This window comes from Poromitra crassiceps (genome assembly GCF_964638095.1).
Source record: "Poromitra crassiceps genome assembly, chromosome: 16".
Classification (NCBI taxonomy): domain Eukaryota; kingdom Metazoa; phylum Chordata; class Actinopteri; order Beryciformes; family Melamphaidae; genus Poromitra; species Poromitra crassiceps.
This window is the reverse complement of record NC_139645.1, coordinates 37,891,196-37,911,516: the sequence shown is the minus strand read 5'-3', so window position 1 is coordinate 37,911,516 and position 20,321 is coordinate 37,891,196. Positions and strand designations below refer to the sequence as shown.

Sequence of the window (20,321 nt, the reverse complement as noted above, 5' to 3'; positions counted from 1 at the left end):
ACTCGTCTTACAACAACAGTGGAAAATGACTGGAAAGTCGTGGTGCAAGTTGCTATTCAGACTGTAAACAGTGGAGCACGGACGTGGAAAAGGAAGTGACGTGGCAGGAGAGGCGCGCTGTACAGGAAGCTGGGAAAAACGATAGAGCTGTCCCAGAGTCTATTTTTCAAATACAAATAGACTCTGGGTTCCCAGATTGTTGTTAAAGAGACTTCTCTTGACAAACCACTGACATGCTGGTGTTCTACAGCACTGTGTAAGTTTGTCAGTAAAGTGCCAGTAAAGTCAAACTCCTGAGCAGACCTGAGGTTGCCTCCTACACAGAGCTGGATTCCTCCGCGTGGCCCATAACGCCGGGTCAGTCACATAGATTTGACATCAATCACACATAACCTTGTTGAGGCAGATGACTCACCAGGTCTCGGACAAGAGGCAGTGTCCTCTTGCGGCGTAAATCTGGCATGCTGTCAATACCATAAAGAATACTGCCAGCCCTGGAGAAGCAGACAGATTTAGGGTGTATTAATATCATCATAATGCTGTGCTGGGGGAGACATTACTACGCTGAGGGGGGGGGGGCTTGATTTACACTGCCAGCAAACACTATGGATCATGCCTCCTACCTAACCTGTCCCACCCCTCCCCTCCCCTCCCCTCCCCTCCCCTCCCCTCCCCTCCCCTCCCCTCCCCTCCTCTGACCACCTAGGCTGGGGCTCCCTATAATCCGTCTCACCCGCTTTCTATAGAGTGCCTCTCTCGCCCTTTATCTCAATCTGTCACAAGAGAACCACTCCAGCCATGTCCATTAAAAAATAGACTGAATATACTATTATTATTCATTGGGTAGGGAGGGGTCAGTACAGCAAGAAATGTAGCCTAGCAATTAGCTCCTATAGCCTGAACAATGGAAATGAAATGAGTCACTATGCCCCCCTCTCTGTCTATTCCGCCTGTCTGGGACCTGCATGAAGACCCCGGCTCCCTCACTCTCTCTCTATTCTCTAACTCCCTTGGGCACACAACATGGTCTCCCCCGGCGTCTCTCCACACCTCTCCTCTCGCTCCTTTCCCAGAAGGCATTGCCTCAGCTGTCACTCAAAGCCTCTGTAATGACCTCGACGTGACATCATGGCCCCAAAGGCTCCACACAGATAAGGCTCCTGCAGCTGTTCCGTCAGCGCTCTGACCCTGAAGATTACAATCCTGAACCTTCCTCAACGTGACGAGGTGCGGCGGGCCCTGGTCCGGTCCCTACCTCTCTCTTTGCCACTCTCCTGCATGCTACAGACGGCTGGATGGCTGCCCGGAGGAGCATAAGAACTATGCCTAATGCTTATCCATGCTGCTTCCTCATCACATCAAATGACAACAGTTGACTGCGTCTCTTACATACAGTCGATTTCCGTCTTCGACAATTTATGCGCATTTCCAAGATAAGACCTCAGCCAGACATGCGAGGCCAAGAGGATGAGTTCCATTACAGATGCTGTGAACACACATCGCTTTGTCTTGTACATTTGTCTTTTCTCTGTGGTCGACATGACAAGGGTAGTGATTATACAGTGTTTCCCCTAGCATTCTACAGGCCTGGTGGGCCCGCCAGGCCAACGACACCCCCGCCAGGTAATCTGCTCTACCCAAAATTTCAATAAACCTTTATGGCATATTATTACAAATACAACAATACTGGTGTTGACAGTAATAGAATATGCCAAATCATTCAAAACAATAAGCATTTTGCTTTTAGGAGCATTGTGCCAGCGTGCCAACGTGTGTTGTTGCCTGGGAAACGCACATCCCATAATACAACTGTCATGCCCTCATCCTCTGCCTCCTAGTTTCTCTCTCCCCCTCCCTTTGTGTTGTGATTGCAGGATTGGAGCCAGGTGTATGGGAGCTGGGTCCCAGCTACTACAGCTGCCAGTCGTCACTAATCAAGCGGCGTTATATACCCAGCCCAGACTCCCAAGACAGTGCCAGATTATGAACTCAGCTACACAGAGAGAAACATCTGCTGTCCTGACTTCTGCTACCTGCTCCAATCCTCACCTGTCTGCCTGCCTGCCCTCTGCCTGCCTGGACTTCAGCCTGCCTGCCCTCTGCCTGGGTATCTAGTCCAGCCGGACCAATCCAATAACATTGAATAAACAAACATTGTTAAACTTGCTATTTTTGTCTCTGTCTGTCTCTGCCATTGAGTCCAAAAAACCCACGCCTAACAACAACAGTTCGCATCGCAGCCCATAATAGTATGATGATACTTGGGATGCCATTGCGAACATAGATGCGAACAGGTTAGCTAAAGGTTTAGCGTCGCCAGCGAGGGCCCCCACCGTAGCGGTCGGGGTACTTTTCGAAATCTCTCCAGGCCTGACATTTTTTCTAGGGGGAAAACACTTGTTATACCTCGACAGAAATGGCATTTGTCTGTAACATTTCTGCTACATGTGACTTAACATGGGAAAAGAAAACATCAATGTTGCACAGATGGAGAAGCGAGGCACTCACCCTCCACACTGCAAGCCCAGAATTTTGGGATCCAGGATGTTGCGAGTCTGCTGCGAGAATAGAGAAGTGACATGTTAAGATACGGCCCAACACAACACGACTAAGGGGAAGGCAGCAGGCTACAGCCACAGACAGAACATCGGAAGATACAGTAAATGTCAGGTTAGTTTAGGACACAAGTGAGGTAGACTCAGTTCTGCTTTGCTAAACTAGAGACTGCGAACTTTGTGCCAGGCAGCGTTCATTGTTAAAACTGAATGGAAACAATTAGCCAGTTTAAAAAAAAAAACATCCTGCATTGCAGAACCAATCTAGAGTGCTTAGGGCAGCCCTTCATGCAGAAGGGTTAGGTTTAGGGACGTTCATTTCGAAGAAAAAAAAATCATAATCGAAATTCGGGAAAATTAACGATCAATTATCGATTATCGATAATTTTATTTATTTTAATATATATATATATATATATATATTTTTTTTTTTCACAAAATGCCTATGTGCGAAGCGCTATGAAGCGCTTTTCAATCCGCCTGGTAATAGTGCTCCGTGAGGGAAGCGCATAGTATAGCTGGCTCAATCACATTGATCAGGTCTCGATAAGGTTCCAGACGGGTTATCTTTTCTGCATGAACGAGGCGCCTTCCTCGTTAACCAGGCTCGGATCTACGCTGTTCAAGTGGTGAATCATTGGCGTCTAGCCGTGTTGTACTTATAAACGGCATCACAGTTCTTGCAATTAACAATGTCGTCTTTTAACTCGAAATGGTCCCAAACAGAACTCCGCTTCGCTCGCTTCATTTCCTCGTCTGGCTGAGAGCTGAGAATGTGCTGTTGATGTTCTCACCAGCAAGCCCAGTGAGACCACGCCCATAGCCCCACCCAGAGGTGTTCTGTTAAGTTGCCTCATAGTCCCATTGCGCCCTCACCTGGTTGTGACCACGTAGTGAAATCTTATACTGTCGTTTGAGCACATTTAGGCCTATTTGATTGGATTAAAAAAATACATTAAAAATAGATAAAAATTCCACATGATCGAATCAATTCCTTAACGATCAATTATCGATTTTCGATTATTGATGAACATCGCTAGTTAGGTTATAGGGTAGCCCTATAACCTAACGCACACACACACAAACTGTACAAACACACATGCACGCACACACACACACACACAAACTGTACAAACACACATGCATACACACGCACACGCACACACACACACACACACACACACAAACTGTACAAACACACATGCATGCACACGCACACACACACACAAACTTTACAAACACACATGCATGCACACGCACACACACACAAACTGTACAAACACACATGCATGCACACGCACACACACAAACTGTACAAACACACATGCATGCACACGCACACGCACACAAACACACACAAACTGTACAAACACACATGCATGCACACGCACACACACACACAAACTGTACAAACACACATGCGCACGCACGCACACACACACACACACACTGTACAAACACACATGCACACACACAAATACATGCACAAACACAAGGGTCTAGGCGATTAATGTTTAACAATGACTTAAAACCTGAGTGTCCAAAGCACTGCTATCTGCAAAGAGAAGGAGAGGAGAGGAGGGCAGAGAGTTAGAAGCAAGCTGCTCACTAAAACACAGGCACACACTTTGTTAGGGCACTCATCTAGACTATAGTACAGTGTGACAACACAACATGAGGTTGAAGGACACTCATCTAGACTATAGTACAGTGTGATAACACAACATGAGGTTGAAGGACACTCATCTAGACTATAGTACAGTGTGACAACACAACATGAGGTTGAAGGACACTCATCTAGACTATAGTACAGTGTGATAACACAACATGAGGTTGAAGGACTATACGTTATGAATGGAGACATATCGAGCAGAAACACAGTGTAAGCATTAATTTGCCACACAGCCTCAGATCCTCAGGTAACAGTTAGAATGTACAGATCATTAAAGAAATACATGGGGCGTTTTCAATCAATACAGCACAAATAGTAATCAGCAGTGCCTTTGATCAATAACACTGCATGACTTACCACCCATAGCCATGGTTACATGGGATATTAGCTCCACCTAAGTGCTTGGTATCATATTGCCATTCCAGAGACAAACGCTGAGAACCTTTACAGAACCTTGGAATGGGTCTAATTACACTGCTATTGATTTGTGGCTGATAGATGTCAGCAAACCCTAATCAGCATCCAATGTGCTTCACACAGAAAACAGCTGTTCAGAGATCAAAGGTCTCCTCTAAACAGAAGGATGTGATGCACTGTTTGTTGTTGACAGGTACTCACTGCCTTAAACTGCGTTCACACCGACCTATTAAAGTTTTTCGCTGGCATCGAGTTTACATACAAAGTGAATGCAAACGAGCGATTGAGCGTATATTCGCCCGGGAGAAAAATCGCTGGGCGTCCGAGCAACAGAGACAGAGCGATAGGGAGAAAATAAGCTCGTCGCCCGAGATGAAATATCCCAACTCGAGCGAAATTACGCTGGCATCAGTCGCTCGCTGTTCAACGCTGATTGGCTGCCGTGTGAGAGCGAGTCAAGGATCACTCTGGCTTGGAAGAAACCGCTGGTTTATTGTGTGGCAACAAACCGCATTGACAGGCTGACAGCTGACATGAAGTGAAGTCTGTACTACCGATATGGAGCTCGTGTTAGGAGCACGCTGATAGGCTTAGCTTGTAAACATCTACGGTGGCTCGTAGTGGACAAACATCATGACATTGCGTAACGTTATAGCCCCCACATGTCCGTCAATTCGTGTGCCTGTTGATGAGCGATTTAAATAGAGCGACAGAGCGATTCCAAAGGGTTGAATCAAGCGACAGAGCGAAAAATAAATATCTCGGTGTGAACACAGCTTTACTAACACTGCATTGTTGGTGAACTGCAGGAAGCTTCCATCTACAATTTTGCCCATTTTAGTTTGCTTTTGTTGTTGTTTTACTGTACGTAAAAGTCAATTATTGCCATGTGAAAAATACGGACATTGAAATATTGAATGATAACCACCATGGTCCTAAGCATTCATTGATAACATAATGTAATTTGGTGGATGTTCTTATTCAAAGTACCTTACATGAACGCCATGAACGCCTCCCTTTTCACCACGAGTGGTTGCCAGTTATATTGCTAAATTGTTAAATAAATAAATATATAAATAAAGCATGGTATTGTATTCAAGAGGTAAATCAGATAGTTTGTCTCAATTCTTGAAAAGTTGGAAGGTTTGGAGAAATGTATTTTCTGATACTATAGTGACGCAAGGTTGCACACTTGCCACTGCATGAGGAAACCCCAGACTTTGCACACACCACAGAGCAACAATGTACGTGAGTAGTACCATGGACAGCGACCAGCCAAGCCACTCACAGCACAGCTATACACACAGCTTAGAGCCATCTTTTCAGCAGGCATGCAGCTACACCAGGCCACAAAGATTACAAAGGTTAGGGCGCTGATTTAAAAGGCCATTTGGGAGGGGCCTTAAATCTGTGGAATAAAAATGTAATCGATTGGTGGAACAAACTTGACTGTGCTGTGGTAATGTGTTGATATAGCAACACCAGCCGTAAATCCAGTAGCGACACACATGGTCAGACACAGCACATCGACCAGAGCTCACTGGAGCAGCAAAGCCTGCACGCGCGGGCGCACGTGAGCACGCAAGTGCACACACGCACACACACGCACGCACGCACGCACGCACGCACGCACGCACGCACGCACGCACGCACGCACGCGCACGCACGCACACACACACACACACACACACACACACACACACACACACACAGTCTCCCCCAAATCTCGGTGCACACAAATCAAAATCTCGGTGAGTCTCCCCCAAATCTCGCCTACAAACACACAGAGTCACTTATAGAAGCGGCTGGCACTGCTTAAAAATCATTACAATTTGAAGAGAGCAGGAGATTACTGGTTTACACAGAATTCTCAGAGGTGAAGGGTTATAAACATAAAAACAGTGAATCTAACCCTTACATAACATTGTTGGCCTTAATTAAAAACAACAGTTACAATACCACATAGGACTATTTCCCGCCACAGAGGGCAGCACTGTTCCAGTCTACTACACTCCCCGTGTTCTCCTCTTTTCTCTCAACTGTGACTAAAGGATTGTTGCTGTGGCAAGCTGATGTCAAAGGCTTTATTTAGCTTACAAAACAGGAATCCCTGTAGGCATGAACCAGGCTGATCTCCACAAAACCAATCATGAAATTCTCTAATATGACATGGCTTAATCTAATCTACCGTCATCTAATCCAAGCTAAATATTTGTGTTTGTAATGTACTGATATAGGCAAGATTATTGTTTGATGGAGATGTCTGAGATTATTGTCTTGTAATTTTAGCAGGAGAAATACACTGATGATAATAATGTGATGACGGACAACATAAACAAAACGTTCAACAATTGATGTGCTTTGTGAGAGCTGTCCAAGTCAATATCACTTGCCTATCTAAACATTTGTGCTACAGTAACTCCCCCATCAATACACTGTGTTGTGATTTCGCTGAAGAGCAAAGTAATGGATAATGCTACCAAGTAACAGATTTTAACATTCATTTTTATCCCACATCTGGCTATCTAAGTCATAGGAACAACATATGCAAAATTCAGTTTTGAGGGGGCGTTTCCCTTTAACTTGCCTAATGGTATCTGACATGGTCTGATAGAAAGCACTTAAGGACGCTACATTATGTAAGAGCTTTGCCAAGGCACACAAAAGCCATATGTGAGGTCTCCATCTTGGTGGATGCCAGTGGCTGACAGAGATCTGTCTTCATCCGAGGGAAACGATCCGCAGAGAAACAAAAGAGCTATTGGAAAAAACAGGAGACAGGAGCAGAAGTATTTCCTGCTTTCACAGATGCAACGCTATTGTGAGCGTCAGTTGGGGAGTCGAGTCTTTCCCAAAGGCATTTTGAAGCCATTTCCAAAGGCAGTCAGCTGGCACCAGTGCTATTGGAGCAGTGAATGCTTAGAGTGGGACTGTATCACCTAAATACAACAACAGAGGTTCCTCGTTCTCCTTATCTGCATTTTTCATATTCCACACTTCCTCTAGATATGGCGCACTAAGCATGGAGAGGGTCTTACTCCTCGGCTCCCCGAGGAGCAAGCAGCAACTTCACTCGCAGCAGACCTCTATAAATATTCCAAACAAGGCTGACCTGGTTTCAGAATGCCCTTGGGAGTGTGAATTAACATCTGAATACAGACACTGCTGTAGCCCAGTGAAGACAGGCCTGGCAGAAGTGGCAGCACTGCTGAGACTCCCTTCGCAGCTCTCAAACAGCCCAGCCAGCATGCTTCAGAGCAGGAGCACATCAGCTACGAGAACAAGAGAGAGGCTGGCAAAGACAGAGAGCGAAAGAAAGTGTGTCTGAGCGAGAGAGAGACAGAGAGAGAGAGAAAGAGAGAGAGAGAGAGAGAGACAGAGAGAGAGAGAAAGAGAGAGAGAGAGAGAGAAAGAGTGAGAGAGAGAGAGAGAGAGAGAGAGAGAGACAGAGAGAGAGAGAGAAAGAGCGAGAACTCCACCCTTAATGATCTATCCTAAAAGGGGGACCAAAGACCAGCTGCACTATCATCTACACAGAAAGGGCAGGGGGCAGTGCTCCAGCAGGGGGCAGTGCTCCAGCGGGGGGCAGTGCTCCAGCAGGGGGCAGTGCTCCAGCAGGGGGCAGTGCTCCAGCACCCAGGCTGTATCTAAGCTGACAGCTATAAATTTACCAAAATAACACCCAGGGCTACTGTACCACTGTGGATCTCTCCTCATCTGAGAGCAGTCTACAATGTAAGTCATGCTGAATTTTATATTGTGTCCCCTGTACTACTGTCCAAGCAAGGTGGTCCTGCCTACAGTGAGACAACCCCGCCTACAGTGAGACAACCCTGCTTACAGTGAGACAACCCTGCTTACAGTGAGACAACCCTGCCTACAGTGAGACAACCACACCTACAGTGAGACAACCACACCTACAGTGAGACAACCACACCTACAGTGAGACAACCACACCTACAGTGAGACAACCCCGCCTACAGTGAGACAACCTCGCCTACAGTGAGACAACCCTGCCTACAGTGAGACAACCCCGCCTACAGTGAGACAACCCCGCCTACAGTGAGACAACCACACCTACAGTGAGACAACCCTGCCTACAGTGAGACAACCCTGCCTACAGTGAGACAACCCTGCCTACAGCGAGACAACCCTACCTACAGAGAGCCACCACACCTACAGTGAGACAACCCTGCCTACAGTAAGAGACAACCCTGCCTACAGAGAGCCACCACACCTACAGCGAGACAACCCTGCCTACAGAGAGACAACCCTGCCTACAGTGAGACAACCCTGCCTACAGTGAGACAACCCTGCCTACAGTGAGACAACCCTGCTTACAGAGAGACAACCCTGCCTACAGTGAGACAACCCTGCCTACAGTGAGACAACCCTGCTTACAGTGAGACAACCCTGCTTACAGAGAGACAACCCTGCCTACAGTGAGACAACCCTGCCTACAGAGAGCCACCACACCTACAGTGAGACAACCCTGCCTACAGTGAGACAACCCTGCCTACAGTGAGACAACCCTGCCTACAGAGAGCCACCACACCTACAGCGAGACAACCCTGCCTACAGAGAGACAACCCTGCCTACAGTGAGACAACCCTGCCTACAGTGAGGCAACCCTGCTTACAGAGAGACAACCCCGCCTACAGTGAGACAACCCTGCCTACAGTGAGACAACCCTGCTTACAGTGAGACAACCCTGCTTACAGAGAGACAACCCTGCCTACAGTGAGACAACCCTGCCTACAGTGAGACAACCCCGCCTACAGTGAGACAACCCTGCCTACAGTAAGAGACAACCCTGCCTACAGAGAGCCACCACACCTACAGCGAGACAACCCTGCCTACAGAGAGACAACCCTGCCTACAGTGAGACAACCCTGCTTACAGTGAGACAACCCTGCCTACAGTGAGACAACCCTGCCTACAGTGAGACAACCCTGCTTACAGAGAGACAACCCTGCTTACAGTGAGACAACCCTGCTTACAGTGAGACAACCCTGCCTACAGTGAGACAACCCTGCCTACAGTGAGACAACCACACCTACAGAGAGACAACCCTGCCTACAGTGAGACAACCCTGCCTACAGTGAGACAACCCTGCTTACAGTGAGACAACCCTGCCTACAGTGAGACAACCCTGCCTACAGTGAGACAACCACACCTACAGTGAGACAACCCTGCCTACAGTGAGACAACCCCGCCTACAGTGAGACAACCCCGCCTACAGTGAGACAACCCTGCCTACAGTGAGACAACCCTGCCTACAGTGAGACAACCACACCTACAGTAACACAACCTTGCCCGCCGACACTGCTATAGCCCCACCTAAAAGGGTTAGGGTTAGGGTTTTTAACCCTAACCCTAACCCGACACTGCTATAGCCCCACCTAAAAGAACAGCCATCCATCTAGTGAGATGTTGAGATGAATGAGTTGGCACATGCTTCTAATCATGGAGGGATACTAAGGTGAAAGAAGCTGTGCTGATGTGTACTGGCAGCTTCAATATCAGAGGTTCTGCTCATCATGGAAAATAAAAGGGAAGCACTGGCTCATAAAATCATGTGACTTGATATTGATCTTAGATTATTATTAGAAACATGGGTCCAGACCAAAACTAAGGTCACTTATTAGAGGTTTCAGAATGGTAAATGGCCTGCATTTATATAGCGCTTTTATCCAAAGCGCTTTACAGTCAGTAGGTACATTCACCCATTCACACACCAATGGCGGCAGGTTACCACGCAGGGTGCTGGCACACCAACGGAGCAATTTGGGGTTCAGTGTCTTGCCCAAGGACACTTCAACATGCAGACTGGAGGAGCTGGGAATCGAACCACCGACCTCTTTTATCCAAAGTGATTAGTGGACGACCCGCTCTACCTCCTGAGCTACAGCCGCCCCAGAATGACATGTCCAAAATCATTTAGAAACAAATGTGTGGTGTACACTGTACACTGTACAGTACACTGTACACTGTACAGTGTACCTCTATATCTTGTCTTATAATGTTTTATGTCAACTTGCATTTTGGTGGTTTTAATATGTGGCAGCCATGGACTGGAACTATGGAGACAGTCGCTCTGTGTGGGAACGCCCACAAAATGTTACTACGGCTGGCGTGCGAGTGGGGTAAAACAAAACATAGATCTCAATGGGCTGACTCACCAAAGGACGGTGCTGCGGCTCTCTACACTACAGGATTGGGGATTCTAGAGCAGATACATAGACGTCGGTTCAGATGTGCGTTTACTGCGGGGGTTCAATCCCCGGTTGTGTCTGCCTGGGCTTGGCTAGCAGCTAAATGCCAACTATGCTGAATGGAGAGAACTGGGGATTTACCCCACCCTGCCAGCCAGCTGCCCCAGCGTTTATGACGAGACATCGCCTCAACCTACCAGACAGCACAGATAAAGAATAGTGTAGCCCTTCAATCTGAAAGGTTTGGTAAAGAACAGTCCTGAAATGTGCCCTCTGCAGGATAGTGTGTGGCCACCGGAGAGCACACATCTCCATCACACACCTGTCACAGCCTGTATCCTCTGTACTACAGCACCTGCCTCCTCATGAGCACACAGGCTCACAGTTGCTGCTCCACATGTAGGTCAAGAGCCTTTTCATTTGAAGTAAGAGTGGAAATTCCCTGCGCCCTGCCACGTGCTCAAATAGAAACACCATTTTTTTTCTTTTTTCCATTCCAATTGAAAGACTGTCATTTTTGCTTCAATTAATCATAATCCTAATACAATCCCGTTTGTCTTGAATGATATCTCTGAGTAAGTCTGAACATACTGTATCAGCTCCAGTCTTTGTGTTATGATTTTTCAGGGCAATCAACACAAAGAAACAGCAGAAACTGCTACTCAAATTAGAGTAATAGCATAATATTCTGCTCCTAGTGGGAATGATAAAAAGATGGACAAAGGCAAACATACACCAATGCAAGGTGGTATGTGGCTATATAAAGAATAATTTTAGTCCAAACAAGTTCATTTCATCTAACTAACGTTAACTATAAAGTTGTTCATATGAAAAGACTAGTTGTATTTTTTGTCAATACCTGACAAAGATTGCAGAAAGCAGCAGTCGAAACGTATTGATAAAAAAGTATTTTCATATGAACAACTTTATAGTTAAAGAATAATTTTGTTCACAGTTGCTTTTACTGTCCGCAACCCCTGTTATACTGTATATACTTCAGAGACTACGATTGCTGTAGCATTTTAGGTCTATTACATTTCAATGAGACATGACAAATCCCAGGAAAACATGTCTGACTAATCTATCTCCAAAGCCTAAATTAACTTTAAGAGAATCTAGCAATGCACCATGGGGAATACAAATCTAACACCAAACTTAACCTTGGCATCCACCTTCAGAGCAAACCCTCTCTCCACTTTGTTATTCCACCCAAAATCAATTACCAATTCCAAGAGATGCACTGTAAGAGATGTCCTGTAAGAGATGTCCTGTAAGGGATGTCCTGTAAGAGATGTACTGTAAGAGATGTCCTGTAAGAGGCAAATCAAGCTTCCTAAGTCAATTAAAATACCACAAATCCTTTGTGCTGGTGGAACAAAGTCTGAGGTTCCCATAAATCCCAGGATGTTATACCATGAAAGTTCCAAGTCTTTAGCTTGTCTCCACCACAGCATTGAGCTTGTCTCCACCACAGCATTGAGCTTGTCTCCACCACAGCATTGAGCTTGTCTCCACCACAGCATTGAAAGATAAACCATTGAAACCTGGTTCTTCCTTTTATAATAAATCCCAGGTGCTTCTTTCTCAGATTTCTGATGGTTGAGTAATGTTATGGCCGGGTGATGCACATGTAAGAGCATTTAATCACTACAATATCAAATTGACACTTTGACAGATAATAAGAAGGAAAGAGGCATACCCCCTGCCAGGATCTGCTGCTCCAGCTCAGCCATCTGTTTCCTGTAGGCCCTCAGTGCTGCTTCCTTGAACGTCGGACGAACACGCTTCTTGGGCGGGGCCTCCACAGGCTTCTCCTCTGGAACATTTTTGTTTTCATCCTCCTGCTGTTGTTTTTGAGACACTTCAGAAGCTTCGTCTATTATCTCCTCTATCTCCTCTAAATCCTCATCCTCCTCATCCATTCCCTCTGTCACATCATTGTCCTCATCTGGTTCTTCTACGTCCACGTATTCCACCATGGCGTCAAATTCAGCTGTGTCCTCAGTCAGATGGGTTTCATAGTCCTCGCAATACTCTTCATCGTATTGCTCATCCAAACCGCAATCATACTCCAGAACACATGCCTCTTTGTTTGCATCATAGTCCTCTAAGGCTTCAAAATCTTGACAGGCCTCAAAATCCTGAGAGGCATCATTGTCTTGAGAGGCCTCAATGTCATCAGAGACAACATAGTCCTGAGAAGGCTCATACTCCTGCACAGGCTCCTCTGTTTCCTCTTCCTCGTTGCCATTTGTTTTGTTCTCCAGGTTAGCTAGTACCTGCTCCATCACCTCAACATAGTGGGTCTCATTGTCCACTGGCTGTTCCCCAACCTCTGCTGCTGCTGCTGCATTTGGTTTCTCTTCCTCAGCCTTGTAATGGGCAGGCTCTGTGGAGACATCTGAGTCCGTAGTACTGGAGTCATTGGCAGTGGACGTAGACAGGGTGCGGAAGCGACCCATGAATGAGGAAGAGGAGTTTGCGGGCTCCTCGGTGGGAGCAGGGGTCTGAGAGCCAGACTTCCAGACAACCTCCAGGGCCGACTTGGCTCTTTGCAGGGTAGAGCCAAAGCCAAAGCCAAAGGACTTCTCACTGAGATCTATGCTGAGCCTACTGCTCCAGGTCTTGGGCACCTCCTCAACCTTCTCTGATCGAATCTCACTCTGACTGCGGTACATGGTCGCAGACTTAGGCTGAGTCTGGTGAAAGCTATGATTGACATCCAGTTCTGGGAATGTTTCCTTCAGAGCTGCTTTAGGGGTTTCCTTGGGGGCCACTTTAGGTGCTTCCTTGGGGGCCACTTTAGGAGCTTCCTTGAGGGGCACTTTAGGAATCTCCTTTGAAGCTACCTTTGGGGCTTCTTTAGGTGCAACTGTAGGAGCTTCTTTAGGGGTCACTGTAAGGGCTTCCTTAGATTGTACTTTAGGAACCCCCTTAGGGGCCTCTGTTGGGGTCAGTTTTGCAGCTTCTTTGGTAACCTCTTTAGCAGCAACTTTTGGACCCTCTTTAGGAGCAACTTGTGGGGGCTCTTTAGCAATGACTTTATGGGATTCTTTAGGAGATTCTTTTGGGGATTCTTTAGGAGATTCTTTCGGGGTAGCAACAGGGCTCTCTATTGGCGTTATTTTAGGACTCTCTTTAGGTGATTCTTTAGGACTTTCTTTCGGAGTCGATATTGGGCTCACATCTTTTGCGGTCACTTTAGCAGTGACCTTAGTGGCCTGTTTAGAAGGAACTTTAGTGGCCTCTTTAGAAGTGACTTTAGTGACCTCTTTAGAAGTTACTTTAGATGCCACTTCTTTAGGGGGAGGCTTAGCCTCTATGGGTGTGAGTTTAGGACCCTCTTTAGGGACACTTTGTGGAGATTCTTTAGCTGTTGGTTTAGGAAGGTCCTTAGGTGACTCTTTAGGAGCTGCTTTAGAGGCCACTTTAGGTGAAACCTTAGCAGATACCTTAGGGACTTCCTTAGATGATATTTTAGAGTTTTCATCTTTAGGAGCCAATTTGGTGGCCGTTTTATGTGTCACTTTAGAAGAAGCTTTAGAGGCATCTTTATATGCCACTTTAGAACTTTCTTTAGTGGTCGCTTTAAATCCCTCTTTAGACTGGCGAGCAGATGTTTTCATGGTCGACTCTCTTTCTGTGATAGGAGGAATGATGTGGGTGGTTATAGGTGGCAGGGCGGAATCCCTATCAAGCATCATAAAATCTTCATCCCCTTCAAATTGTAAATCAACCTCCTGGCATTTAGTGATGTTCTCTGGGAAACCAGGGATGGTTGATGGGTCAAAGGGGCTGCTGACTTCTATGGAGGCTTCCAGGCCAGAGTCAGCACCTTGCTCCAGATGATGCCAGTCTTTCCAGGGTGAGAGGTCACCCTGCAGAGAGACCTGGGAGCCACTGTAGTGGCTTCTGTCACCTGACATGCATACAAGTCCATTGCTCACCCCACTGTCAATAGTTTCTGTGGTCTCAACCTCATTGTGTTCCGCATAGGGTTGATTCGCCTGGCTGAGTGGGTGGCTTGGGCTAGCATACCAGGAGGAGGACATGTCCTCTTGTTTCCTCTGCCACAGTTCCTGATCTGAGGAGGACAGCAGGGAGCCGCCATTAGCCCGTGTGAAGTACTGACTCTCTGAGAAGTCTTCAGAGTAGGACTGGCACAGTTTGGAGCAGTCAGACTCTGAGCGGCTGAGTTTAGGAGTGGAGTAGTCACTCTGGGAAAGCCAGCCAGGGGTCAAATCAGAGTAGTATGCCTTTGCATGCTTGTCTGGGTCATCATAAGAGTCCTCAGCATAGTGCACTGAGCCTGAGTAACCTGCTTCATCTCCTGACCGGCTACGGTCATGGGACCTCCTCTTCTCTGATTTGCTCTTGTGAACAGGCTTTGAAATCACCATTGCATATTTATTTTTGCTCAATTCATCTAACTCTTTATCACTGTCCATTGAGTCCCAGTCATCACTCTCCACTACTTTATCCTTTCCGGAGCCCTTTATATCCATGCTTTCATAGGTTTGTGAGGAAGACATTGCTTTGTCTTTTCTCTCCTTTCCCTCGTGGGTTAAGCTATCAGTAGAGACTGTAATACCTGTCCCTTTAAGTTTATAGCATTTCTTCAAGACTAAATCCCTCTCTTGAGGTGTTGCAAAAATAACAATAATAGGGCGTGGTTTTGCATTGGAACATTCTCTTTGTTGCCCTAACCTATGAGCTAGCTCAATTTTAATTGATTTATGGGCATCAATAAATCCCATTTTTTCTTTCATTATTTTATATATAACACTCTCAGTTTTCTCTGACTTTTCCTCAGGAACATTGATGAACCTCAGTGTTGAATTATTAGCCTGGTGGCTAATCTGTTTTATGTAGTCATGGATATCACGTGTTTCCCTTCTGGACTGGACAAATCCTGAGCGAAGCTGCTCAATCTCGCTCTGAACAACTTCCACACTACTGGAGATTTCATCAATAGAGCTCTTTAGGGCATTTACATGGCCACGCAGCTCAGACAGCTCTGTCTCTATCTGGCTGATCCCCTGAAGCTCCTTAAAGATCATCTCCATGACATCCTGGGTCTGGCTGATACACCCCGTGGAGGAGGAGCCGGGCTCCAGGGTGGAGCTCTTCTGTTGCCGGCCGGCGCGATCCAGGGACTTGCTCCGGATGCCCAGGGTCTTCCTCCAGTTGCTCACCTCGGAGTCTGAGGAGACACATTCCTGACTCTTCTTCCATTTCCTTAGCTTGCGTAGGGCGCCCAGCCGAAGCGTGTGCAGACTGGAGCGTTCCACCCGCTCACCCTCTGAACTACCATCAGAGGGAGCCAAACTGATGAGGCTCTTCCGGTTCCGTCTTACTGGCATAGTGTGTGATTTATGTTCATGCAGTCTGCGGACAGGTTTGTTCTCACTCAAGGAGTCAGAGTAGCTGCTGTCAATTGAAAGAACCTCTGGAAAGGTACTTTCATTATTATTCAAAAGAAGCGAGTTTTTGGGGAGTCCGTTTGCGATAGCTACACGATAACTGAATGTGGGTGAGAGGGATGAGGAATCGTTCTTGCCGTCGCCTTCTTCAAGCGATATGTTACGTGCCGAAGAGCATTTGGAGATCTTTTTAACTGTCGTCTTCAGCGTTGTAGATAAAGTTAGATTGTGCGCTGGCAAATCAGTGGTCAATTTGGGCTCTTTATTTTCACTTCTGTCTTTTTTCTTTATGGGCTTTGCCAATTTCTTTGTAAACATTCCTTTGCAAATCTTTTCAATGTAGGATGATATGGTCTTGATTAGGGCAGAAACCATGGGGGGCAATCCTGTAGACTGTTTTAGTTCATGCAGTGAAGTAGACGTTGGCTGAGAACACAGCGTTGGTGACCCAGGCACCCTGTGCTCGACAGTGGAGGCCCAGCTCAGAATCACTAAAACCACCGTTTGAGTGGAGACTCACAAATACTTTAAAATCCAGTGGCCCTCTTCAAGACGAGGCGCATCTCTGTGAAGGAAAGAAAAAGAGAGAGTAGTTACAATACAATTGAGCTGAAGAGGTTTGTCTCGCAGTTAAACACAAAGCACCACAATTAGGGAACGCACTATAGTGAAAGTCATTAGTGAGGTGAAACAGTAGTTGATCTACAAGTTACTGTGAAACTTAAACGCACGTTGTGTCTGCAGTCTCTGTACACCTTTGGTGCTGAGAGAAAGAACTACAGAACTACTGTGTGTGTGTATGTGTGTGTGTGTGTGTGTGTGTGTGTGTGTGTGTGCGTGCGTGCGTGCGTGCGCAAGTGCAAGTGCTTGTGAGTGCTTCTGTGTCAGCCAGGCTCAATAGAGCCGTTGGCTGCACTGATGTACGTAGTTTCTACAGCAGAAGATGGCCAATTATTCTAATCACTTCAGTACTCCAATGCTCTGTTAGACAGAGTCCCCATGGAACACAGCAGTGCCTTTGGGTCAAATAATAGCAACCTAAAAGCATCAAAATTATACAAGGTATCTGGGCTGTGATAAATAATGCTGAAGCTAAATAACGATAAATAATGATATTTGGTTTATACTCAGGGCACACCTCTTTTTGTTTATTGTCCATTTACCGATCATGACCATGATGATGACTCTTTATGTTGATGATTACGTTAATGACATACGTATTGTAACCCATTTGATTTCCCAGTCACCGATAACTGGAATGCTTCAGTGCCTGTGCTGAATCCTCAGTGATGTGTCTACTGTACATGGCAGACTATACAGCCATGCAGCAGACACGCTGGCCAGAGTCCTGCACCGGGTCGGGGTTCCGCGGGTGCGGGTAAAAAAGTACACTTCTGTAAATTGGTGGGTCGGGCCGCGGGTAAAAATGAACTAAATGCGGACGGGAGCGGGTGGAACAACGACAACATACGAGCCATGTGTTTTTCTGTTTCACTCAGACTGAGGCAGGGGGTGTGTCTGGCAGGGGGGGTGTCTGGCAGCTGGTCCTACTGGAAGAGGAGAAAAGTTTCTGACGCACGTTTTCCGCTTTGTTTACATAACCGGCATCGTTTCAAGTATGCGCATACCGTGCATTGTGTGACGCTATATGGACTGCACAAAACATTCAAAACTCAGCTGCAGGGTCAAGGTGATTGATTTGAGACAGACGAGTCGGACAGATAATATAGTAGGCTAACGTTAGCCTCCACTACAGTCAAACATACACACTGGCTGTTTTCATAGCAACAGGCAACAACAGGTCATGGATGGATACCGTGAAAGTGGAGAGGTCTCATCCCAACGTGGATTTACGTTCCTGCAACAGTGATCATAAAGGCAGTATGGATTATACCGGACATATTAATGGCTGGTAAGTCCCTTTGCTTGCTGTAACTGTCTGTGTCTGATAGCAGAGCTATCCAGCTGGTTAGTCAGCTAGCAGCTTCTAAAAGCTAATTAACGTACATCAGCTGACGAGTCTCGGCCAGAAAGACTGCTGTTCGCCTCCCGTGTGATACGGTGGCAGTTTCGTTAGGGTCACTACAAAATGTTTGCACTGCAGATTAACGGTTATTATATATATGCGGTTCCGGATCGGGGCGCGGGTCTCATGTCTGCGGGGCGGGGTGGGTTGCGGTACTGATTGATCATATGTGCGGGTTCGCGGAGCGGGGTTGGTACTGCACGTTGCAGGGCCGGGCGGAGCCGGGTCTTAAAAATCAGACCCGCGCAGGACTCTGACGCTGGCTGGCTGAGGAGCAAAGAACAGAGGCCAGAGACCTCTTGAGTCATAGTGCAGTAATGGTGAACCTTGAACAGCTTGGACTGGCTGTGGGAGGTGTGTATTTGCTATAGAGTGGAACTGGCCAACTGAGTAGGAAGAATGATGATTGTTGTGCAGAGCATCTGACAGCTGCTCCACATTAGCTCTGGGGTCTACAGTGTCATGAGCACAGAGACATCCTCACTTCAAATGAGCTGTGAAACGTAGCATCACAGTTAGCTTTCATTGCTGGGCTCTGAAGAAGGACCAGGAATTAGTACATAGTAGGGATGTCAAAATATATCGTCCCACAATATATCGCGATATCAAAACGTGACAATATGTATCGTTGAGATGAAATCTCATATCGCGAGAAAAAGAAGCTGAACATGGTGGCACTGATCTGCATCTGATTGCATGCTCGCTCTCCTTTTCATTGCTTTGTTTGAACAGACGAGGGACGTTACAGACACGGAGGATGAAAATGGTGAAATTACTCAAATTAGCGTGGAGGATGCCCCCTCAATTTACAAATCGATCACAAAAAAATATTGTTAAAATATCGTATCGTATCGTTATCGTGAACCCAATATCGTGTATCGTATCGTGAACTGAACCCCTAGTAAATAGAGCTGGAGGCTATAGGTTGCCAGCGTGCATGGATCTTAATACGTTATGATGGAATCAATCCAGGGGCTTGACTATTTGTTAGCTTCATGGGATAAGGTTTGAGGCAGGCCTGGGGCTAGAATGTTTGTACAAGGCAAACATACTGTGTATATATACTATTGAAAGTTCAATTTTGTGCAATTAGATTTTCCCCCCCAAGAAAATAAATGTGGGTGACCCATTGGGTGAGCAGCAGTTAATATGCCTTATAGAAAGGAAAAGGAGGATCTAAGCCATCTGTCACTTTTAGACAGATGGTGCATAAAGTGCTTTGACCATTTCTCATACTATCATTAATTATAGACTATTTGAAAATCCTGTCATAAAATTGTCTTATAGTAAAACATCAAAATTATAGCATTAGAATGGCGATGGGATGAGCTGTAGAGGAACTATATTTAATAGTATATTTTATAGTATGAGGCGCTCTGTGACTCAGGCCTATCGTAGCCTGGCATAAAGCCAGACTTCAACGGCACTCGTTTGAACCAATGGTTCACAAACTGTCGAACATTTAAAAAAAAACACATATAACACAATAACACAGATATTTAAAAAAGAATCCCAACACTGCCCCAACTGATTTCAACACATCCAAGACTCTTATGAATTCCAAATGTGTATCTCTTTTTAAACCTATCTTGAATTTGTGTCTATCAACTTTTCACTCAGATGGAGCGGAGTAGATTCGAGGCCATAGTATTGACCGAATCCTCATTCCCTTGCCTACTTATTAGAGATGAAAATCAATGTTTTATCTCCAGACTCAGCTCTTTGTGAACCTTTGTGCTCGACTCATTTATTACTCATATATACTCTGTAATAATGAAGGAGGTGTGCAGTAGTCAAGTCAAGTCAAGTCAAGTTTATTTATATAGCCCTAATTCACAAGCATGTCTCAGAGGGCTTCACAGAAAGTATGTCTAGCTGATTCTAGCTAACACACAGTAACAAGAATATACAGAATAAAGATAACATTTGAACATTTGAAGAAAGCAGGAGAGTGGAGGAGGGAGGGAGAGGGAGGAGGGAGGAGAGGGGGGAGGTGGGGAGAAAATAGGAAAT

The 20,321-nt window shown here is 46.2% G+C and overlaps 1 protein-coding gene across 1 annotated transcript in view; it reads right to left on the bottom strand.

Moving 5' to 3' along the window:
- The window catches only part of unc13c (unc-13 homolog C (C. elegans)), a gene marked incomplete at both ends in the record, with an annotated part of 213,091 nt that extends 196,434 nt beyond the window's left edge, over positions 1-16,657 (bottom strand). Inside the window, 3 exons of the mRNA XM_083652576.1 lie at positions 416-494; positions 2,509-2,555; positions 12,527-16,657. Of these exons, the coding sequence (XP_083508702.1) occupies positions 416-494; positions 2,509-2,555; positions 12,527-16,657 (4,257 nt within the window). The remainder of the gene's footprint in view (positions 1-415; positions 495-2,508; positions 2,556-12,526) is intronic.
- Positions 16,658-20,321: the final 3,664 nt, after the last annotated feature.